This window comes from Calidris pugnax, unplaced genomic scaffold, assembly GCF_001431845.1.
Source record: "Calidris pugnax isolate Ruff unplaced genomic scaffold, ASM143184v1 scaffold113, whole genome shotgun sequence".
NCBI lineage: Eukaryota > Metazoa > Chordata > Aves > Charadriiformes > Scolopacidae > Calidris > Calidris pugnax.
Window position 1 is genome coordinate 629,069 of NW_015090879.1, and position 23,965 is coordinate 653,033.

The 23,965-nt window shown below is 46.5% G+C and overlaps 1 protein-coding gene across 5 annotated transcripts; it reads right to left on the bottom strand.

Moving 5' to 3' along the window:
* Positions 1-225: 225 nt before the first annotated feature.
* On the bottom strand, positions 226-23,959 carry KHDRBS1 (KH domain containing, RNA binding, signal transduction associated 1). 5 transcript variants are annotated; one of them, XR_001412535.1, is made up of 11 exons: positions 23,730-23,959; positions 16,560-16,687; positions 15,849-15,965; positions 14,668-14,814; positions 12,616-12,752; positions 11,517-11,730; positions 10,530-10,597; positions 10,199-10,257; positions 7,351-7,559; positions 4,554-4,615; positions 226-950 (listed from the first exon to the last, which is right to left on the bottom strand). XR_001412535.1 is itself a non-coding variant. In XM_014946503.1 (10 exons), exons 3-10 carry the CDS (start codon positions 16,605-16,607, stop codon positions 7,462-7,464), a joined length of 888 nt encoding a protein of 295 aa, XP_014801989.1. In that variant the 5' UTR covers positions 16,608-16,687; positions 19,493-19,591; positions 23,730-23,846; the 3' UTR covers positions 6,209-7,461. The 5 variants fall into 5 exon arrangements, 2 of the variants coding, with proteins under 2 accessions (XP_014801989.1, XP_014801988.1); XR_001412534.1 differs by having other exon boundaries at positions 226-2,097; XR_001412533.1 differs by having other exon boundaries at positions 226-2,677.
* Positions 23,960-23,965: the final 6 nt, after the last annotated feature.

Here is a 23,965-nt window from a genome sequence, read left to right on the forward strand (position 1 = left end):
GCCCCGCCCCTCGCCGAGGACCAGGCAGCGAAGCACTCGGGGCACATTTGGGGTATTTTGGGGCACTTTTGGGGCATCGCTGACCTCCATCGCCCCCCTCAACATCCCCCCCTCGGGGAAGAGCCCTCCCAACTCCACCTCCCCCCAAACAGCAGCTCCGCAGCAGGCAGAGAAACGAGAAAAAAGCACACACCTTTGAAAGCCCAAAAAATAAATAAAAGAAAATTTCCACGTTAATCCTTTATTATAGGGGGTGACTAATCGTTTTCAACATCTGCTGAGCACTTCTCGCTAAATACCAGCCGCGGAAGAGCTTGCCAGTTTCCCATACAAGTTATTTTAACGCTGTGATTCACCTTGATCAGTTTTCAGCAGTTTTACCAGCCCCGCACAGCATTTTCCATCGATTCCCTCAACTCGTGGGTGTTCGATGCTTCAGGACAGATGGAGCATTACACAATCCCCACAACCACCCCTGCCAGGGCTGGAGGCAAAGCCACCTTATGAGGGCTTTAATGAAGTTTAATGAACTTTCACAAGGCCAATCTCTTAATTTCTTCCTGGTTTTGAAAACTATGACGTGCAGAGCTATCAAAACCCAGGAGCATCCAGATGGATTTTAACAGAATCCTCCAGGTCCAACTATAGAGGTGACAGGTTGATGTTCCAGTGTCAGGTAAAAAAATAGGTTTGCATCTGCAGTACCATGTATGAGCCTTTGGTTGTATTTCTTTCTAAAACAAGTGGTAAAAAGTAACAAGTTCATTAGAAAATACTTTCTATTTCAGTATTCCGCCACAAAGTTGCTGCTCTCCAGCGTTTGCTGCGCCAAGGGAGGCTCCAGTGTTCTCCATCGCTCACCCAGAGCTGGCAGGTTCCTATTTTCCAACGGCGTCTGAAGGAGGTTCCTTTATCAGATCAGAAATCCACTTGTCGGGAGACTCATCCCACTTGGCAAAAGGAGCAAAACGAACGTGGAAACAAACATTTCTATTAAAACCATATGGTGGTGACGGAAGGCTCGACCGAGCAGCCACAGCAAAGGTTTCTGCTCCGTGCTCGCAGGAACGGAGCTTCCCCAGCAGGAAAAAGAGGAGCAACATCTCCATTCGAGCCGGGAGCTCCCAGGGAGCCTGCAGAAACTCATGGAAATTCCTCCCCCTCAAAGCTCACCAAGGGGCACGTGTCCAACACCTCATCCGAGGTGTTACGGGTTTATCAACAAAAGAAGAATTTCCCTAAGCCCCGTCTTTGTCCCCAAAAGCACCGTTTGTACTTGTGGAGGGAGGAGCGGTGTGGGCAGCGCTGCCCCATGTCCCCTGTGTCTCCCAGCAGATGGGTCACAGCTGGTCCCTTCTCCCTGGGACCCTCAGGAGGGTCTGTCACGGGCTGTGGAAATGCCCTCAGCCCCACGTGTCCCTCAGGAAGAGCCGTGGTGTGGGCTGAGGAAGGGAGGAGGCGCACGATTAAAGGGTTTTTCTTGGCGCTGGTCATGACAGATGCTCTCATACAAATTTAAGAACTCATTCTGTACAAAAAGAGGCGCCTGCTTTAACAGCTGCCCGGGGAATCCAGCTGTGCTCCTAAACCCAACGTACCAAATACAGAATTTTAGAGAGGGACATACCAAGGCAATCTCTTAAAACACCGTGCTTTCAGCGAGGCGAGGTTAAACATAAAAATACCCTCGCTAGAGTTATAAAATAAAGCTTGTAGCCATCGCTTTCTTTAATAATCCCAGCAGCAACTTGAAACCAGGGGTAAGGAGCGGGCAGGCCGTGCCAGTCTCCTTCCAGGAAAAGCTGCTGGGGCCGTCTCTGCAATTCCAGCTGGAGCCTTCTCCCTGCGGGCTCAGTTTCACGCTGCCCGAGACACCGGCCGTGAACCACGAGACCTCCCCGAGGAAGCCTAAAGCCCAGATTTGTACCAGCTCCAAGCAAATCCAGCACGAATATTTAGCCCAAAGGGCTGGGCTTAGAGGCTGAAGGAGCCGTGGCCACCCCGAGAAGGTGACAGAGGGCTCTGCAGCAGGAGGGTGTTTATGGAGCTCAGGTTCTCTGCAGCACCAAGCTCTTGTTTATGGTCTTTACCAAAATCCTACAAATAATAAGAGGTGGATTAGCCCTTTGGGGAAATCAGGAGATGAAAAATCACCGGTGGCTCGTTAGCTCCCAGCCAGCAGATACCACCTCCAGCGGCGGCAGTCGAAAAGGGAAGGTTATTCAGGTTATTTAGGTGACTCAGACTTGAGTACTCAAAGGAATCTCTACCCCTCAGAAATTTCAGCGAGTCCCGTATCACCCCCGGAATGTCTGGCTAATTAGAGCACATCTCTGAGAGACACATCCGATGCTGATGGCTATTTTGGGATCTCAAATTAGCTTTTGCAGACTCTAGGCTAAAATCTGAACATAGTAATGCTATGAGAGCGAGGAAGACATCCGATGCAGGGCATGTTTTCATAATACTTTTGGCATATACAGTTATTTTCAATATATTAAGATTTACATTCCTCCATAACATTCAAATATCTCTCATAAACACGCGAGACAAGCAATGCACAAGCAAGCTGGGTTACTCCAAAGGCAGCGCCACAAGATCCACTTCTATGGGTAAAAAACTGCACCATAATAGATGATCTCTATCAAATCTTTTCCACTTGATATAAAAGCTGTGCCTATTAAGAGAGAAATGGGAAAGATTGGTACATCACCGTATAAATTGATGTTCCAATTACATTGTAAATGAAGATGCATTCGATAAACAGGCCACAAATCCAGACGTGTTATGATTTCCCCTAGCAGAAAGCTACAGATCCAATTTTTGAGTCAAGGAATTGAGGGTAATCTCACTCCGTTGCAGCATTTCCACATATTACCATTTCCTTGTTTCTAATACTCCTAAGATAAGAGAAACTCGTTTGGTAGCTTTACAATTCCATATAAAATAAGACTTATGTCCTTCTATGTCCTACGCCCAGGGCTTTTCACGGTTGTCTTTTGAAGCCATTAGACTCCTTCAGCCTTCCGAGCGTCTATTTCTTTGTTCTTTTATTTATGGAGCTCAGACTTTTGAGTGATCTCCAGATTTGAGAGAAAGTGATTAGCTGTCCCCGAAGGAAACGCTTACGGCTGCTGCCTTTGGGCCTGGGGGGAGCCGTGTCCTTGCTCTCTAAGCAGGTCACTCTGCTGATTATCTCCCCAGCCAAGTTCCCGCTCGGTTTCAATGCACTTGTGTGCGTTTATTAAGGTATTTATTGGAAAATAAGCAAGTCGGTGGGGCTGTGGCAGCCACCAGAGGGAGTCTCCTCGCTGTGGGTGCTGACCGGCACCGGCACCCAAAGGTGCTGGGGGTCCATCACCCCTCCCCGAGGGCTCAGGGTGCAGCCCCACAGGGCTCCGAGCAAAACATGGCCAGGCAGGGGGGGCAGGACCACTGCCCGAGCCGTCTCTGGCAACGACATCGGACAAAAAGCCATAAAAAGATCAGGCAGATCACATTTCAGAGCCCAGGGATGGGGGCGTGGAAGGGGTAGAAGGGTCTGGCGGGGCAGCATCTGGTCTAAAATCCACAGACTGTAATTTCAATGCATTATGGAATCCCATCGGAATTCCTGCGGAGCCGTTCCTTGGGCTGCTCCGTTTATAGAGCGTGGGGTGACAATTAAACACCCCCTGCTGCTGAGAGCACTCTCCTGAGGGGCAGCACCTCAGTTGGGAACCAGCTCCAAGGGACACATCTCCTTAACACATCTGGGTGCCCCCTAGTTTCGTTGGGGTGGGGGTGTCCCTTCTTTTTTTTTTTTTTTAGAGTCCTCAACATCAGAAGGACACGGAGCTGTTGGAGCGGGGCCAGAGGAGGCCCCGGAGATGCTGGGAGGGCTGGAGCCCCTCTGCTGGGAGGACAGGCTGAGAGAGTTGGGGGGTTCAGCCTGGAGAAGAGAAGGCTCTGGGGAGACCTTAGAGCCCCTTCCAGTCCCTCAAGGGGCTCCAGGAAAGCTGGGGGGGACTCTTGATCAGGGAGGAGAGCCATAGGACGAGGGGGAAGGGTTTTAAACTGAAAGAGCGGAGATTTAGATGAGATATTTGGAAGAAATTCTTTGCTGTGAGGGTGGCAAGACCCTGGCCACAAAAAAGTAGTGGCTGCTCCATCCCTGGAGGGGTTCAAGGCCAGGTTGGATGGGGCTTGGAGCAACCTGGTCTGGTGGGAGGTGGCCCTCCTTGGTCTTTAAGGTCCCTTCCAACCCAAACCATTCTGTGATTCTATTCTGTGATTTCCCCCTCTCTCCTCAAATCCACTTAAACCTCCTTCTCTGCAGGATCACGGTGGGAGAGCTCGAGACAGGTACAAAGCGAAGCCTCCTCCACACCGTGACCTCTGCAGGAGCGTCCGTGGTGGAACTGCCCCTTGGCAGGAGTAATTTATTGGTGGGTACGGAAAGAATGGCTTCAATTTAGCAGCTCAGATGGTGCCGCCGCCCCCCACCCTTCCCACACAGAACAAGTTAACAGCTTGCCAGGGGCTGCGAAAATAAACAAACTTAAAAAACTCACCCACTTGGCGTTGCCCCGGTTCGTCGTCCCCCAAGTGATTCCCAGCGACCAGCTCTCGACTCCTGCAAATTGAAGACATTTGTGAGTCTCCTCGATGTAAGCACAAATCGAAATTCAAAAAAAAAAAAAAAAAAAAAAAAGAAAGGAAAAAAAAAAGAAAAAGAAAAAGAGAGAGATTCCTGCATGCAATTACACAGGAAGGAAAACATGCAAACTTAAGCTGAGCTTTGAACATTTCACAGTAAATATCAATACCGGGGTCTAAAAAGGGCCATCATTTTACATTTTTAAATAACTGAGCAGAATTTTTTTGGGTTTTTTTGGCAGTAGCAGGACTATCTATATTCGTTGTCGTTTTACATCTTCTGATATTTAAGCTTGCCGATTCCTTTTTGCCCACATTACATTACAGTGCATTTTCAAAGGGCACAGTATTAAAGTTATCGCTAATTTATGCAGAAGCATGTGGTTTGTTGTTTTTTTTAAATGTTTATTTTAAACATTTTTCTTTTTTTTTCATTTTTTTTTTACATTAAAATTAACATTTGATGAATTGTTTCAATAAAGTTTATGCAAGTTGCCGTCACAGTTTATGTAAAAGAGAAATGTGCTATTAAAATCAGACATTTAGGTTACCTTTTGGGTTTTGCGATGCATGTTAGCTTTACACATCCTGATTCTCCTGCGATAATTTTCCTTTAAAAGGGGGGGCATAGGGTGATCTTTTCATCAAGCAAGACATTATGCCCTGAAAGCTGACTCCAAACCAGTGTTGAAAATTCAGTTATTTGCACTTTAATAACAAATCTACAAATACAACTGTTTGATTTAAAGTATTCCCCTCGATCATGCACTGCTACCGGCAGTTTGGCTCCTAATGCTCTATTTTTCACCCCCGAGCAGTTTAATTCTCTCCCCCTAAGAATTCATTTGGCAGATGGGAAATACAAACCATTTTTCATGTCTAAGAAGCAGTTTAATTTAAACTATTCTATTATATATATATATACACATACATACACACCCTCTCAGAAGGATATGAGGAACAACTGCAGCACCCTTCTCAAAAAAAAAATACATTTTAAAGTGGTTTTCCAAGTAAAAGCTACAGTAAAATAGGAAGGGCATCATCTTAGCCTAGGGGGCTGGGGGTGTTTACATAAAGCAAAAAGCAAGATTCCTTTTCCCCTGGTGGCAGTTAAGCCTTGGATTTTTATTTTTTATTTAGCATTCTTTTTTCATGCTACATTTAAACCAGCCATTTCAGACTGAGTCTGGAGGCTGCCGCCGGGAATACTCTGCGAGGCCACCTGAAATCTGAATCAGTATCTCAGCAAAGAACCAGAAAACACTTTCCAGCAGACAGAAAGTCAGATTTCTGCCATAGTCCAGGATCAAAATTGGTTTCAACAACTTCCAGGGGGTGAAAAACAAATTTTTTCCTTTTTTTTTTTTTTTTAATAAAAATAAGCTCTTTCAATGAGCTTGATAAAACTTTTTGTGAGAATTACAAAAAACCACCATTTTTTAGAATGTCTCCATGGTTTAAAAAGACAATTAGCTTTAGCATTAATTTAAATTTATTTGAAAAAAAATAGAAATAGCTATTTTATTGCTCAACCAAAAAAAAAAAAATGACAATTCATCACATTTACTTTGATTAAAAAAGGACTAAACTTTATTGACAAACTGCGGCAGACACTTTGACAAGTTTTAGCTACCTATTTAGGCAGACTTACACATGTAGCATTTAATTTTCAAGAACAAGAGTGGGAGGACAGTGTACAAATCCAATTAGGACTTTATCCTATGTACAAAGTGAAATTTTTCCTCTTTTTTTTTTTTTTTTTTCCAGCTGCAGTGTCCCTTTTTATGCAAAGCTAGTGTTGAGATACACTTGAACAAGTCACCGGGATTGCTGATATCGGCAATTTTGTCAGTTTTAAACTCGCACTGTATTAATCTGCCCCAAGCACTATAAAAAAAATGAGAAGACTGTAATTTTACAGAGTTCAGACCTACTCACGCAATACTCTGTTTTTCTAATAAACACTGGGCAATTAGAGCCATGCTTTAATTTGTTTGTTTTTTTTCCCCCTTAAAAGTTCTTCACATAGAACCAAACTAAGAACCCCTTTACACTGGAAAATCTGCTTCCCAAGCATCTCTCAACACCGCATTTTCGGGGCTAGATTTCAAAACCCACATAAGAAAAGTCAATTTTATAAACCTAATTTTTTTTTTTTTTTAAAGTCAATTACCTTTAAAAAAATGCTATTTAATTTGTTTGAGGATCCTTTGTATTAAAATTTAAACTTAAGATTCACCAGCAATCTGCTTTTAAGGAAAGTTTGACAGCTGAGGTTACTTTTAAACGGTGGCAGCTACTACCGTTACATTATCATTTTAATTCTTAAAAACAGCCCTGAATTTTGAAATGTAGCCTACTTTGGGATTCTGCAACTACAACTTTTATGGGTTCCTTAAAACCAAACTTAAAAGGTTAACAAAAACCTTTAATTTGATAACTGCTAAGCAAAGCATGTCACTTTTGGAAACTAACATTTTTAACTCAACTTTTTTTTTTTTTATTAAAAAAAAAGGTACAGTTGTGTTTATCTAAACAACAAAGAAAGAAAAGCCATCTAACACACTTTTAAAAAAAAATAATAAAAATTAAAGTCGGTCCTCTAAATCTATTTAACTCATTTTAAAATACTACGTACAGAAGCCAGAATGCAGGGTGAGGATGGAGTGGGAGAAAAAGGGCCACGAAGAAAAACAGTTAGACAATTACTTGTCTGGTGTGGGTAAAGCAACGGGAATCCCGGGAGATACAAGAATCAGTAACAACTGTTTGCTCATAACTGATATTTTTCCCTCATGTTTGTGTTTTGTTTGTTTTTGTTTAATAACGTCCGTATGGGTGCTCTCTGTAGGCCCCCTTCACTGGCCTGGCCGGAGGGGCCTTCAGGGAGGGCCGGGTCCCGTTCCAGTCGTCTTGCCCTGCGGAAAAGAGAGGGATAAGTCAAGGATGAGGAGGGCTCCAGCCAAGGGACGGACGGGATCCCCCTCCGGAGCTGACGGGGCATCTTCACCATGTTTTCACCCCAAAACCAGTCTGCAAACACCCCGTGGTCCACCAAAACCCCTCCTTTGCAGCCCAGATTCTAATATTAAGGGAAATTCCCGGGCGGGGATTCCCAGGAAACCAGCAGCTCTGACAGCCCGACTTGGACAAACCCAGTGCCTTTTAGGAGTAATTAATTTCAGCAGAGTCAAAGCCAATTGACGGGGCAGCTCTGGCAGCCAGCCACGGCCAAGGTGGCAGCGGCCACGGCCCCTCGGGCTGGTGGCCAGAGGCATCTACAAGCCCCGGGTCTGGCCGGGGGCACCGCGACAGGTACCGCTTCTCCTTTCCAGATGCCAGGTAAGGCTGCTCCTGGGTAATTGTGCCAAAATAATGAACTCCCGATGCTGCTCCAGGATGGCAGTGCATCCGACTGAGCTGCTTCTCTGGGGAAAGGCTGAGGGACTTGAGCCTTTTTAGTCTGGAGAAGAGAAGGCTGAGGGGGGATCTGATCAACACCTATAAATGCTTAAAGGGTGGGTGTCAGGAGGATGGGGCTGGCCTTTTCTCAGTGGTGCCCAGTGACAGGACAAGAGGTTCTTCACTTTGAGGGTGGCAGAGCCCTGGAAGAGGCTGCCCAGGGAGGTGGTGGAGTCTCCTTCTCTGGAGACATTCCAAACCCCCCGGACACGTTCCTGTGCAACCTGCTCTGGGTGGACCTGCTCTGGCAGGGGGTTGGAGGAGATGATCTCCAGAGGTCCCTTCCAACCCCGTATCATTCTGTAATTCTGACTGTGACTTGTTCCTTCCTCTCCATGACTACCAGGAAAATTCCATCCATCACTGGCGCATCATCTGCTCTCCTCATGGGAGCAGATAGTGCTGTTAGTGCTGCACCAGCATCACCCACTGATGGGACAAACCCCTTGGGGCAGGATGGGAAAAGCCCTTCTGCTGTGTACAAGCACCACCAAAGGCAAATGAAGCTCGCATCCCCATTGTCCCCAAGCAAGCCCAAGCCCCAAATACCCAAGCTCAGCTTTCATTACTCCTTGTGCCTGCAACGCTCATCCCTGTCCTTCTTTCCAGGGTCACCCGTCAGTGAAGGCGAGTGTCCGAAGCCCGGAAACCAGCCCAGCCTGTTCCTACCACCACTGGAGCACATTCTCATTTTCTCAAAACTGTCTCCAGCCTGGCTCAACAATTTATTTCTCTAATTCTGTTTTCATGAAAGCAGAGACCAAAGGAAATTACTGTGGATAAACAGATTAGCCGTGGCAACTTCATGCCAAGGATACAATGAGCATTTTGGCCTTCATATCCCAGACGACACCACCGCTCTCCTACCAAGTAGGAGGCACAAAAGCCTCTTTGTGCTGCGTGACTAACGCAGGCAACAAACCCAGCCATTGAAGGCAGGGAAGGCAGACACGTTCCTGACAGCGGCTGTCTGTCCAAATGCCTCTTAGACTGGAAAAGCATCCCCAGTTGAGCACCTGAATTTGAACTCGGCACAACGTGAAGCCCAGAGCAGGGAACCCCCCAAGGCAAGAGACGGTCATTCATTAACAGCTCCGCTTCCCCAGTACCAGCAATGACAGGGCACAGGGGATCCCCAGTTCCTGAGGAGCCCAGAAAGTCCCTCCAGCTGGGAATTATCGTTGCTACCTGCTTTCATTCATGCCTTCAGGCAACCGGTGCTCTCTGCTAAAGGAGTTATTTTCATCAGGGCGTATTTCCATGCCATTAAGCAGCTCGCTCTATAGCTCCGGTAACTGTTTATAGTTCAGCTTGTTTATAGAGAGAGGAAAATGAATCTTACTCATTGCCACATGCAGATGCCATTCATAAGCTGAAAGCTGAACTAGCTTTAAAAAAGAAAAACAACCACCACGCAGTCACCCAATCCTTCACTGCTGGCACCTCGGATATAAGGCCTATTGTTTTCAACAGTTGGTGATTTACACAGTTGTGGTTAAATTGGTCTCCCACACCTCCCAGTCCAGCCCAAGTCGATAGCCTTACGCAGTTCAAATTAGCTAAACTTCATTGACTACTTACATCTTGACCAAAATTGTTCCACCTAGTCAAAGGGAGGCCTTCATATGACATTTAAATCCATTTTTCAAGCCAGTGTATAGCACCAAGTCAGTACCAGCTAGTGGGTTTTTGAGGATAAGGAAGCAGATGGAACCATGCACTCATCCAGCTCAACAAAATATAATCTGTGAAAACCAGACTGCGGCAAAGGTAGTGCTGTGGGTGGAAATTCAGAGCTCTTAAAATATTCTAAAGCTACAAGGAAATTAAAAGATATTTCCATAGTTAAAAAATGGAATTTTAAAAGTGTCACCTTTAGAAACAATCAAGCTAAATAAGAGTCTAAAAGCTACAGAATGCCCTCGGTTGTTCCGACCTGGATAATCTGTAGGGTACAAATACCCCACCCTGAGAACTACTCGAGGTTCTCCTCAGGAAGTTTTGCTCAGAGCATGGAGCGGTGCTGGAAAACACAAGCAATTCCCAACTACGTGCAGCCCCTTCCCTGTGAGGAGAACGGTATTCTCAGACTTACCATAAGCTTCATAGGTTTCCTGTGCCTCCCCGTGTCCATAATCATAGTATTCTGTGTCCCTGGAAGAGGAATTCTGTTGGTTACATACAGTGCTGAAATCACATTCCTAAACCAACACCACTTGCACACTTGAAAAGCAAAGATGCCCAATGTCATTCCTGGCTGTTAAGAACACCAGGAAACTCCCAAAAAGTTATTTCCCAGGCGCTCCTGGATTCCAGCAGAACAAGGCACCTTCCCTACATCTCAAACTCAGTCCCTTAAAAGAAAAAAAACCAAAAAAGATCATGCATGATTTTCTCCGTAGCAGACAGGAGATGAGACAACTTACCCTTGGCCCTGGCTGTAGTAGCCTTCATACCCCTCATAGCTCTGGTCTGCGTATGCGTCATCGTAGCCCTGAAATGGATGATGACACACGCGGTGTTAACGGAAGGACCAAAGGTTAATGCCTCGTCAAGACGAACGGCAAAACTGAATTCAGGCTGTGGCAGCTTTCAGAGGAGCCTGTGAATCCCCGCCTGCCCCAGGGAAGGGGCTCAGCCATGAGACACGGGTAGCCAAGACCTGCCGGTGTCCTGTGGCTTGGGACAAATATTTACAATGCATTTGGAAGTCATTTACACATCCAAGGCTGCAGTTTGTCTGAGGTACAAATCCATGTGCCAGAAGGGCTGTTTACGGTGTTGTCTAAACCAGATTTAGAGGTTGACAAACCCCAACCCTATCAACTTCTGATTGGTTTCAGTGGGAAAATTGAGTTTTACAAAGAGGAGAAATGGACTTCTTAAAAGTATCCGTATTTGTGATGATTCCCAAAAATGCTGTTGTGCATCAAAACGAGTCAGTCATCACATATTTACTTAAAGGATTTTAATGGAAGTAAGAAACCTTTGGTGTTTCTTGCTCAAAGAATTCTCCTGCAGAAAGAGAATGTGATGTGAACTCCATCCATCTTTGGGATGTAGTTTTTCTACCATGCACTGATGGTTATGGCAACCTTCATTTTTGGGGGCACATTTCTGTTTTATAAAACCCACCCTTTATCCTGTATTTACCAGCTCCTTCCTTTGAGGGCTACAGAGGCAGAGCAGGTCACCCAGCACCGTACTAGTGACTGGTGGCCACTTCTCCAGGGCAATCTTACTCTTATTTTAATAATGTTGAATAGCTAATATACAAGGTGTCCCTGCCCATGGCAGGGGCGTTGGAACTTGATGATCTTTAAGGTCCCTCCCAACCTAAACCATTCTTTGAGTCTATAATCAGCTACCTGGAATAAAAAAACCCCACAACTCTAAGATATAAAATTTCTTACATATTCCTCATAGGTTTCTGGGGCGGGGGGAGGAGGAAGCGGTATTCTCTGGATGCCAGCTGCTCGTGCTCTGGGTGCAGGAGCCCCCCGTACTGCTGGGGGAGGAGGAACCCCGCGGGCTACTGCAGCTCCCCTGGCAATGGCCCCCCGCACCGGGGCTCCTCGCACCAGGGCCCCCCGAGGAGGAGGAGGGGGAGGCCCAACACCACGGCCCCTGGAAAGGAAATAAAAAGGATTGTGAAGGGCTCCTGGGGTGCTGCTCGCGTGCTGAGGGCTGTGCACGCGCTTCTTACACCTACTTTAAAAGGCAATAGCTTGATAAATAAATACAGCCACCATTAAGCCATGAATTCTTTACCAAGAATGAAAGCACAGGAATTATTAACATTGTCGTATTGCAGGACTTACAAAAACCTCTTCCGAGATGAGAACTCTACTGCATTAGATATTGCACAGAGGAAGAAATAAATCTGATACAGAGCTTCAGCCAAGTAATTTCTCAGAGTTCATTTTAAACCACCCTCTGTCACTAACCCACAACGACTGCCAGACCTCCAGCACTGGAAAGATCAATGATGAGATGAGCAGGGACACTTCTGGGCTAAACACTCGGAAGCAAAGACCTTCCCCATGGAGCAGGTAGCGAAGCAAGAACCATAGTAAAAGAGTTTTATCACCAATTTATCCCAATGGCAGAATGGCAATGGCAGAATAATGTCATCCTATAACTTCCAAGGGAAGGTCAGTTTAAATTGAAAATGCTTATTCTGCCGAAGGCTACAGAAGCCAACACAGCACATCTATCTACAGGGGATTTCATAGGCCAATTTCTGAAAGGTTACTTTATGAAGATACTGATTTCAGACATCCAAAATAACACAGAAGACATCCACTGTGCTAGATTACATCTCAAAACATACAAAACATTTGACGCCAGCGTACTAAAAGCGAGCCTGCGACACAAGGCTAGAAAGCGCTGGCCAAAAGCCATGGTCAAGGCCAACAGCTGATGTGCAAGAACAAGTAGCTTAACCTCGTCCAGCAGGACAAATCTGAGCACGGAACAGCATTTCCAGGTCTGTGCCTTTGGGAAAGGTACCTTGGAACAGGCGGAGGCGGCGGTGGAGCTGCTCCCCTTCCCCTCACAGGGACTCCTCGCCCGCGAGTTGGCTCCGGTACACCGTTGAGATAGGAGAGCTCCAAGAACTGCTCCTGACAGATATCATCCATCATATCCTAAAGAAGGGAAAGAGTCAACTCCACAGAACAGCTAACTCACCAGTCTGCACTCCTTGGTATTGCAGGCTACTGTGCTGCAATAAAAATAACCCCATAGTCCATAAATTAAGGTATTCTCATTATTTTTACTGGGATTTGCTCAGTAGGCAGCAGTGCACAGCTACCAGCTTTCTCCACATCTGCCAAGAAGGGCACACCACCTGCGTGTCCCAGAGCTACAGCTGCTCCCTGGGAAGAGGACCTTGCTCAGAGGGGTCTTGGAGGCATCTGATGATGTTCTGCATCCCAGGGAGGGCAGCAAGATTTATTTGCTGGAGAGTTCGGAGGTGAAGTCGGGGCAAGACCTATCTCACCTCGAGCACCTTGCAGCTCCCATTTAAAGGCACAAGGCTGGCAAGGAGCCCACGTAACAACCTACTACTGTGCTCCCGACACACCGAAGGAACAGGAGCAGATGCAGCCTGACAAAGAGCAAACTCCCATTGCAAATCCAGGCTGTCTCTTCAAATTCTTAGGAACGCAGTATGTGTGTTTTTTTTTTTTCATGGTTGCACTCCACACATTTTTATCGCCTCAGGGGACCGCGCTCCAGGAATTAGTACAGATCTCTGGTGACCCCACAGAAGTCATGGCACCCCTCCCCTCCGCACACAGCCAGCCTGGGCCTCGCACCGAGGATCTTCACGATGCCATGGCAACACTACAAAGCAAGGAGTCTCCTACCAGATGTGTCTTCACAGCACTGCTGGCTTCCACAGTGACTTCTCTGCCAATTTTCACAAGTTTAACACATTGTTTGAAGGCAGCGATAGATAAGACACTTTAAATAGCAAGGCTGTACGCTCGCTTTAGCAAGCGGAGGTTTTGTACATCCCAGGGGCTCCTTGAAGATGACCTCTTTCCTTCAAAGACACTTCTCATAGCAATCTCTCCTCCTCTCTGTGTCAGACTCACAGAAATCACACAGAACCCATACGCTTTTCCACACTTCCCGACTCCCCACCGCTCTCGGGTTCCACCCGCCCCTGGTGTTTCAGGCAGAACATCTGAGCTCCGAGTCTCAGCTGAGGACCGTGGTGCTGAGGACCATCCAGCTCTGCCTGCCAGGTCTCTGAACCACAGCCTGAGCCAGCCAGGAACAGGGACCACTGCCTGCTTCTTTCCCATTTTGTTGGTGGTTTTTTTTTTTTTCTTTCCCTAATTTATAAAGCAATACCATCATTTTAATAACATACAAAAGACTCCAAGTTCTGCAGCTCCCCACCTGGCACAAACCTGACCTAAAGTTGACCATAAAGGTTCACCAAGACATCCCCAAACAGGTAACAAGTGTCATCTGCATAAACACCTGATTAGCAAAGAGGTTCCTTCACATCACACACATCTAAAGCAGTAGAAATATTGATTTAAGAGATGTGTCTCAAACTGAGGAGGCAGTCACCCTCCTCATCCTCACCCCACTCTTTTAGAGCAGAGCAAACGTTCTGTACTTAATTTATTCCCAATTAAGTTTTCTAACAGATTCCTGTGCTGCAGCTCCAAGTCAGAGCATCCCATCCAAGCAGCCTCTTCCACGCCAGCCATGCCTAAAGTTCTTCTCCCACTAAAACTGACACCTGGAGCTGGACAAGCTCCTCAGCCACCCCAGTGTCCACAGCCACTACTGGGAGAGAAACCCCCAAGTGGTCTAGACAATTGCCCTGGAAATGTATGTCTTTCTAATTATGGTTAGGGGATTAATCATGCCTTCAAGCTTAATAGGGTCATCTAAAGCTGCCGCACACACTTAATTCTTCAGGTTCCCTCAACTACACCAATTCCTCCTCACTCCATGCAAATCTTCCCCATCCTCACAGCCAGAGTCCCAGCCCATCCACCTCCTTCAGAAAGGAGAGAACGTGAGTCTACGCACCGGAACGAGGAACTTCTTGACTTCTTCCATGGCGTGAGCCATCAGAGCATACGCTTCACAAGGGGGTCCAAACACTTCAATGAAGACATGCAAATCCATATTTAGATGAGCATATTTAGGATCTCCCCCTTTACGCAGCTCTTCCTCCTGAAAAAAAGCAGGTTAGAGATCACTAAAACTAAATAAGATGCAGAGAAATTATTTTTCTTTTGGAAGTCTTAACAAGAAGTGTCTGTAAAAGGATTCTGGCCATGCAGGGACTCAGATCATGGTGATGTACTGAGCACATGAGCACACGGTTTTATAAAAAGCCACATACAATCTACACCTTCCACCTTATTATAGCTGCCTTTTCAGGTGACTATGATATTTTTGTCAATGCACTGATGTCAGCCACCTTTTTTCCAGAAGTTTAAGCTTATGCAAGCAGTGTTCTTCCTCTTCTACACCACCTTTCTGCCCGTGGTGCTCTCTACCATCTAGTGAAGTCTAATGCCTCAAACTTGCTCTTTAACTCTACTCTTAGATACCTGGTACTCAGATGCTTTAAGAAACTACAAATAAGCTAGAAGTGTAAAAGCTTTTCATGCTGCTCAAGCAAGAAGCTGAATCAAGTTACAGCTCTGTTGACTGTTAACTCAGTTTTGGGAATAAGCAGGGGAAAAAAAAATTACAGAAAACCCCTCCTGGCACTTTGTGATTCACTAAATATTACCAGGAAGAAGATACTGCTCCGACATCTTCGCTGAACCATGAGAATTTAAGGATTTCAGAGGGAACAGCTGGAAAAAGGTTTTTGGTTGATTTCTTTCCTTTATTTTTTTCTTGAGGGGAAACATTCCTTTAGCGAATGACTTTTCATGGAGTAGCTGGGATTAATTCTTATTTTATAAACTTTGTGCTTCACCTTCTGTATAAATATCTCTGCATCCAAGGGTACAGGGTATCACAAGGTGACAGGTCTCGAAGTCATGCTCATAAAGAACACACCACCACTCTTCTGCCCCAATCAAGATCTCTCCCAACATGCACCAAACAATTTAGGAAGGGTGACTTCCTACTGCCTTTGCTTTTGGATTTTAATGGTTTAAACTTTTACAAAATGCTTTGAGAACCACTACTTCTCCCAGCAATAGAAAGGCATTCATTTATATGTATGTTTCCAAGGGTGATGCCCTCACCTTTGCTTTATCTCGCATTGAACCCTTCCCAAGCACAGATATCTTAGCACCGGTTTCTTCCTGAAGTCTCTTGATGGTGTTGCCTTGAGGTCCCAAAATCTTTCCAACGAAGTTGAACTGCAAATGAAGAAAAGAAAAAAATCAAAACAATTAGCTCCAGAGCTCAGCAGCCTTAACAAAAGCTTTTCCTAACATTACGCTGGCTGACAAAAAAAAAAATAATAATTTAGCCATTCCGTTTTCTCTTCTCCTCACCAAAAAATACAGACCAAAAAATGCACAGGAAAATTTATGTTCCAGAACATTCTTTTCATGAAAAGATGCTCCACCAGAAAAACAAGCTAAATTAACTCACATAAAGCGTTTAATTCTAACATCTACTCTCCAGTAGTTTTACAGGCAGCAAGCCTTAAGAGTTAAATGAGTTCTTAACTGTAAAACACAAAGCTCTACATATGAAAGTGTCTATTCTAGTAATAAAAGATCACAGCGATGCATCACCATTTAGCTTTATCCCAAGACATTCTAGAAATGTAATATATTAGAAATAAGATCCTGCAACCCTGCATAGGAAAAATTCCATAGCGATAGTGGAACACTGGCATAACTCCTGAGGACGCTTTGACAGCCACTATCTCGAAGAGTCAGCCATAAAATCCATAGAAAATAAGCAAATGGCAGAGATTCAGTAAGCTATTTTCTGGCCCTCACCTTGGGGTACTGTTTGACAGGTATCAGAACTCGTTCTTTCAGTTTCATATTCTTGTGGGAAAATAAATCCAGGTAGTTCTCTTCCTCATCCTTCTTTGTTGTTTCCCCCTTCTGAATTTTTTCAATTTCTAAACAAGATAAAAATAGGGCTGCTTATATTCCTCAAACAAGCATCATTTTCGAGTTGGAATCATGACAGGACATACCACCCTCATTCTCTGTGAGCACAGGAACACTTATTGGTGCGTTATCACAGCCTGGGTAGCCAGCCCAGCTCTTAGTGCTAGCCCAGCTGGCCTCTGCCTCCCTTCACAGCTAGCCATTCCAGAAAGCCAAAAACAGGATAATGACCCACAGTAAGAAAGAACAGCAGGGAATGTCCTAGAAATAACGTCAACAGGTAAGAGTAGGAAGCTGTAAATAGTTTTGAGTATCTCTTCTGCTGTGCCTTCCTCCCCAGCAAACACAGCACCCACGTGTAGCCTCCTAAAGCTCCAAAGAAACCAGCCCCAACGGCTGGAGCCGCTCACAACAGATCAGGCAGGTCATTATCACTCAGGCTGAGGCACTATTTTAAGTCTGGAATTTAAGTAGTGGTGGCAACACACACTGACATAATGAACTTCAGTTAAGCTTCTGATTTTTTAATTGTATATTGTGAATTATAGAGCTTTGGAAAAACACTGAGGTGGCCTGACCGAGCTGCAGCCTGAGGGGGATCTGGAACAAAGTCCCAATAACCTTCTGGAAGTAGGTCGTTAAGGTAGGTCAGTTAGGAACTGGTACACGAACACCTTCTCAAACCTGGCTAGAAATTCAGCTTTCACTGAGAGATGGCAGGAGACCTCGTAATAGATGACCCAAATGCAGAAGACTGAGGATCATCTTCAAGGCAGGCATTTCTAGAACCGGTTCTCACAGCCATTAATGAACTTTCCTTCGTACAAGACAAACACCCAACATTTTTCAGAAGACTGTGGCCCGTCGCTGACCGGCTTTTCTTTTCCAGAGATGTGCAGTCACGCACAATTCTTATTTAATGGCCAACAATTAGATGACAAATTCCCCCAAATTTGGAGCAAATCCATTATTAACAATCCCCAATTACTGATGAACCATTATGCACACTTTGGTCCAACTAAAAAAGAATACTGGTGACACCACGCATAGCCCTCACAAATTATTAATTACAGATTCTTATCAGGGGAGGGGAGTGACCCTTCCTTAAAAGTTAAATTGCGCCATTTCATCAGCAAACCCAAGAACTATAAATATCTCTTCCGAGTCGAAAGTGCTCTAAATACGACTTCTCACATCTCAAGGGAAAGAGAGAGACTTTCACAAGATTATACACAGAAGTGGATTAAAGCTGCAAGCCAAAACTGAAAGCAAAGACTGCTTAGTCATTACCAGAATTTAAAGAGGGCAGCTGCAATATCTTGTGTGTCCTGTGATTTTCTGTTCATGTCAGACACTATATGTTCATGTTTAGAGTTTCGGAAGGTCAGTCAGATACCTGACATATTATTTCTACCTAGTAACAGTCTGGGATCATCCAAAGAGAAGTAGGAACGATGGGGTTACCATCATCCTGACTGGGCCAGCAACCCCAAGCCTCGCCGGCTGAGAAGCCCCACTGACATCTTTCAAAAGACCAGAAAAAAAGTCAAGAAATGGAATGTACAGCTTAAAAAACCCCACCCAAACCTTAAGAAAACACAATCAAATGATGAATATTTTAACCTTTCAGTTATGGACACAGTAATAGACACGGGGTTTTAGTTTAGAGATCTGAATATAGAAGTTGGAGATTGTGTTGCATAATTATGAAAAAAAAACCCACCCTAAATTTTGTATTTCTACTTGCAACAGCCCCTTGGCTCCTTTACAAAAGTGTTACCATGACTCCTTAGTTTAAAAAAAAAATAAATTACCGGATCTAATCACTTTGAAAAAGAGAGCTTGATTTTTGCTTTAAAAAGAAATGATTTTCTGAAGATGCTATGCCAAAGTAAAAAACTCCAGAAGTTCAAGCACAGTCAAATTTATAAAATAAGCAAAAGAGCTGGTTGTCTGGGTTAGTTTTACGTAGTTTTTTAATTTTAGCTATAAGAAGGAATCAGAGAATCAAGATTTGGAAACTAAAGATTGCACTTGTGGCCTTATCCCTGGTTAGGCACAGCTTTATAATACAATTACTTCTCAAATATTTTAGCTTTATCCAAAAAACAGTAAGTGAATTTCCGAAAAGACATTCTGCATCTTAACAAGAAGTGTTTTCTGCGTGCACATGGAGAAGAAAAGCACCCTAAAAACCGTCTTGATGTAAATTCAACTACCCAGAGGCATCTTCTACCCTGTCAAAACACGATGCCGTCAGCCCATGCCTCTGTGCAGCAGTGAATCACAGCTCGCAGCAGCCACCCAGCAAAATCCATCCCGCCTCCTGCCACGGCAGCTGGGAATGGGTCCGTGAGGACAACAAATAATTAACCATTTGCTAAAAAAAGCACCGGATCCATCATCACCGCGCCTCTGAATGAAACAGAAAACGCAGAAGAAGAGAAAGCCCTGAGTGGCAGAATAAATCCACCTTCTCCAGCTTTTGCAATGGAGCTCAGCGGGGGTGACCTAGGAGTCCCCTTCACACCTTCCCAACTGACTCCAAGGCTGGAAACAGGCGTGAAGAAGGACCTAAAACCAGGCCACTTGTGACGTGTCCTACTGCTCTGGATCCCGGCGTTATCTGTCGGCAGCCCTGGCACACGAGCTACGCGACACGCAGCGGTACCGAGTGACGTGAGGGGTGGCAGCAGCGTGTCAGACCACTTACTGATAGCAAGGAGAAGCACACGGATACCTCGAGGGATTAAGCATGCCTCATTTCAGTCCTGATTTTTTAAAGCCGTGTCAGAGGTGCAGCAGAAGGTTACCTTCTTGCCACGGGGAATGTCAGCAGGCGGGCGGCATGTGTGGCAGTGGTTTCCAAGGACTTCGTGTGGGGCAGTGATTGCATTGTCTCAGAAGAAATCCTAAGGGGTAGGTAAAGGGGGTTGGTAACACCGCCGCTTCACAAGGAGGAGGCTAAACAGCCACAGTGCTACTCCTGATCTAAGCCCAAGCTCTTCCTTAACAAAAAAAAATGTACTTATTAAACATTGCCCTGCAGCACACTCGCCCTCTGTAAGCAGAGACCCATTCTGTTCGCTCATGATACTGAGGGTAACGTTAGGATAACACTAACCCCGTGCCCAAAAATGAAACAAAAAGGAACAACCCCCAAAGAGTTTGGGGATGGGAACCTCTGGAAGGCAGGAGAGTTCCCTCTCCTCCTATGCTACCACTCCCCAGGGGGGTTTAAATTCACAGGAGAAAGGGCAGGGACCTGCTTGGGTGGACTCTGCCACCAGTGGAAGCTGCAGAATTTAACAAGCCTAACCCCACCGTTTCCCCCCCAGCTTTCTGCTGAAATACCCCCCAACACCCTCCAGCCTGGGATTTACAGCAGACAGCTCCGCTTCGGAGCTCGGCTGGGAAAGGAAGGGACTGGGCTGCCACCAGCACAGCGAGAAGGGGAAAGAGAGAAACACGGCTGAGGTGGGAGGAGAGAGAGAGGCCAGCGATGAGGAATGGCACAGGGAGCAGACAGTCCTAAGAGAGAAGCAGGAGGCGGCAGCGTCAGGGCAGTGACAGGCAGGTTGGCACCAGCCAATTAATAATGTTGGCATGGCTTAGCAATTTATACATCTAAAAAATGCAAGAGTGAAACGGTATTAGCATATCACAGTCTGCGACATCTGGGCACAAATTTAAGGCGGTGGTTACAGCTCCTCTGGGGGCAGGGCACACACTCGGAAATGCAGAAATGTAGATAATCTTCCCCATTTCTGGACAGCCTTCACTCCACACTAAGCAAGCGGCTCGGGGTTACCAACAGTTTCCCATCACCCCCGTGACCCCGGCCCATCTCTAATCCCACTGTTTGGTTCCTTGGCGAGTGACTCCAGAGAGGACATCGCACTGCTCGGGGTTACCAACAGTTTCCCATCACCCTCGTGACCCCGGCCCATCTCTAATCCCACTGTTTGGTTCCTTGGCGAGTGACTCCAGAGAGGCCACCGTCCCTCCATCTGACTTTCCCATACAGCCCTAGGGATACACAGAGACCAAAGGCATCTGGCAGAAGCACCAGCACATTCAGATTCTAATTGGATATTAGGAAAAATTTTGACACGGGAAGGGTTATTAAGCCTTGGGATGGGCTGCCCAGGGAAGTGGTTGAGGCACCATCCCTGGAGGTGTTCAGAAGACAGGTTGACATAGTGCTTAGAGACACGGTTTAGTGATGGGTTTCATCAGAGTTGGGTTGATGGTTGGACTACATGATCTAAAGGTTCCTTCCAACCTGGACAATTTTATGTCCTCCAGCATCTCAGGCTGCTCCCCGTTTTGCAACGCCTTGCAACTCTAGGACAAGAGGAAATGGGCACAAACTTGAACATAAGAAGTTCCACCTAAACACAAGGAGGAACTTCTTTATTTTGAGGGTGGCAGAGCCCTGGCAGAGGCTGCCCAGGGAGGTGGTGGAGTCTCCTTCTCTGGAGACATTCAAAACCCGCCTGGACACGTTCCTGTGTGACCTGCCCTGGGTGGACCTGCTCTGGCAGGGGGTTGGAGGAGATGATCTCCAGAGGTCCCTGCCAACCCCATGGGATTCTGTGATTCTGCTCTGTCTCCAATTGCTCGGTGATCCCTCCCTTCACGGGTCCTGCATCTAATATCCTTCACGTTGCTCTGAATCCACCCCTCACCACCCATCCCTGTCCCTCCTCACCTCTGGGGATGTGAAGGGCTGAATATAACACAAGAGCAGACTAGATGCTGGGCTATAGAGAGACTCGCTAAAGGAATGCCCCAGCTCACATAACTGTCTGCAGCACAGGAAGCTCAGAGAAGACCAGCTCTTTTCACACAGAGCTTCTCCGTGAAATAAAAATAGCAAAGATTACCACAAGAATTTGAAAAAAAAAAAAAAAAAGCAACCAACAAACCACCCCATGGCTAGCTAAGGGATTGGGGGATGTCTCCTGTCCTCCCAGAGTGCACAAGCAGGGAGGATTGTGCCTTTTAAAACACCAGCGTCTCCCCCTGCCCTCCCCACAGCAGACGGGGGGTAGAAATCCAAGTGAGGAAAAGGGGTTTTCTTGTTCTTATGGAAGAGGAAAAAATCACACAGTCCCCACAGCACAGGAGTGAGGAAACGTGGATCAGACTCCAAGGGGCAAGAAATCCTGGTTTTCAATTCCTGTTCAGGGCACTGTGTACCAGAACCCCAAAATTTCCCCACTTTACTACCTTCTCATCACACAGTGCATTGTTCCAGAATCAGGATGACATCACTGTGTTGCTCTTCATTTTGCTCCTAAATAACACTGAGTTTTCTCTAGAAAGCCCAAGCAGCTTCAGAACCACAGAAGCATTTTAGACTCCTTCTACAGATTGCTTTTAAAGAATCCATCTTTCAGTTTCAATGCAGAACTCCTGCAGGGTTCCCTCCCAGAGGCAGGCAGGGCAAGGAACTTCCATTCCTGAAAAAAAGGCTGGAATAGGAGTACTGCTGACATTCAATAATGTTATTTGTCTGGAAGTCATTTTGCTTAAGTTGTGCTGGCCGTTTGCGTTACGATCTTTGGCCCACGCCTAAACTCTGATTTTTGCAGCAGCTTCTCCAACACGACATCCCCAAAGGGTGCCACAGCAGGAGAGAAATTCTGAGCGATCCAGATCAGCATGGAGTCATCTGTGCAAAAAGATTTAGTCTCCTAAAACCACTGGTTTCTTTCAAATTCTTTCTCATGAGCTTCTTGCTCAGATCATCCCAAATTTGGGCTGCAAGAGAATGCTCCCAAAGGACAGCGATTACCAAAATCTCCAAAGCAAGCAGGAAGCATCTGGAACTCCTCCAATGATCAATTTTAAGTCTCACAAAGCTGCAGTCTATTATCAGCAATTTTTAAATTAATGAAAAAACCCTCATAAATCCTCGTTACGCCACTCAGTGAATGAAACTTTACTAAGTGGACTGAGAACGTTGTTTCTTTGTGGGGGAATTAGCAAACTCCTTATGTCTCATCGCTCTGGAAGGTGTTATCACCGAGCTGTCGAGCATCAGCTGGCTAAAGGGGTTTATTAATGAAAAACATTAAATTGACAGCAAATCGGATTATATAAAACTAATTTATTTAGATCAAGATAACCACGAGTGATGCCGTGACCACGTCCCTCAGTTACTTGCACAATGGGAGACAGTAATTCCTACGAATTATTTCCTACGTTAAAGGAGGAGCTAATAAAATCTCTAGCACTGCAATATGATGGCAATATGATACGTTTTAAAGACCTTAAAAAAAATTAAATAAATCATCGTTTAAAAGCAGAATAAGTATCCAGAGAGCTCGGCACTCTGCTCATCTGCAGATTAAATCGAGTATATCCTCGCGCCGGGTCCCTCCCAGCTCTCCACTCCCGGCGTATAAAAGGGGTAGGAAATGATTTTCAACTGGTTCCAATTTCCAGGCTGACCTCGGAGGCTGGAGGCAGCCGAACGCCCCGGCTGGAGGCACCGGAGGCACCGGAGGCGGGTGCAGCAGCTGCACCGGGGAGAGACGGAGGAATCAGAGCGGGCAGGGGATTGGCCGGCGGGGCTGGGGAAGGAGAAGGCTGGTCTGGGCACAGAACAAAGACTGCCATTTCCATTCCCCCTTGGGGTTCATCAGAAGCACGAAACAAGCTCTAACGCAGATTTACCAGAGCGGGGGGAAAAGAAATAATAAATAAATCAAAGAGGTCACAAACCCTGCCTCCAGCAGACGCTACATGGAAACCCCCCCCAGTTTTTAGCGTTCTCCTGGCTCCCCTCTCTCCCCAGGGACGGAAAGGGCCGGGGGCACCGCACACCCTACGGGGGAAAAGCAAGTTCTGGCTCCGCGGGATTACGCGGGGGGCTGCACCCCGGGAGTTACCGGGAGAACGATCTGATCTTCAAACCCCCCGGGGTCGCACCTCGCACCGGAGCCAGAACGGCCCGCCGCACCGCCCGCCGCCCCCCCGGGCCCGCAAGGGAGGGAGGAAGGCCCGTCCCGGGGGTCCCGCCCTGCCCAGCCCCGGTACCTGCAGTGAGGAGCTGCATGGCGTGCGTGAAGGACGGGTCGAGGCTGTCCTTCTCGGCCATCAGCTCGGGCAGGTACTTGTTCTCGGGCTCCATCTTGCCAGCGGACCCCGGTAACAGCGGGGTGGGGGCGGCACCGGCGGCCTGACCCCCGGAACCGCCGCCCGTAGAGCTTGGCGGCAGGAGGGGCGGCGGTTGCGCCCCCCCGGCGGCTCCGCGGCCCCCCCCGCCGCCGCCG

Bases quoted from the DNA above. Each gene is read 5' to 3' on its own strand.
- KHDRBS1 (XM_014946502.1), bottom strand. From the start codon at position 23,823: ATGGAGCCCGAGAACAAGTACCTGCCCGAGCTGATGGCCGAGAAGGAC. The intron at 16,688-23,729 runs GTACCGGGGCTG...TATCTTGTTTAG, and splicing joins CATGCAGCTCCTCACTGCAG to AAATTGAAAAAATTCAGAAG. The intron at 15,966-16,559 runs GTGAGGGCCAGA...CTTCATTTGCAG, and splicing joins CTGTCAAACAGTACCCCAAG to TTCAACTTCGTTGGAAAGAT.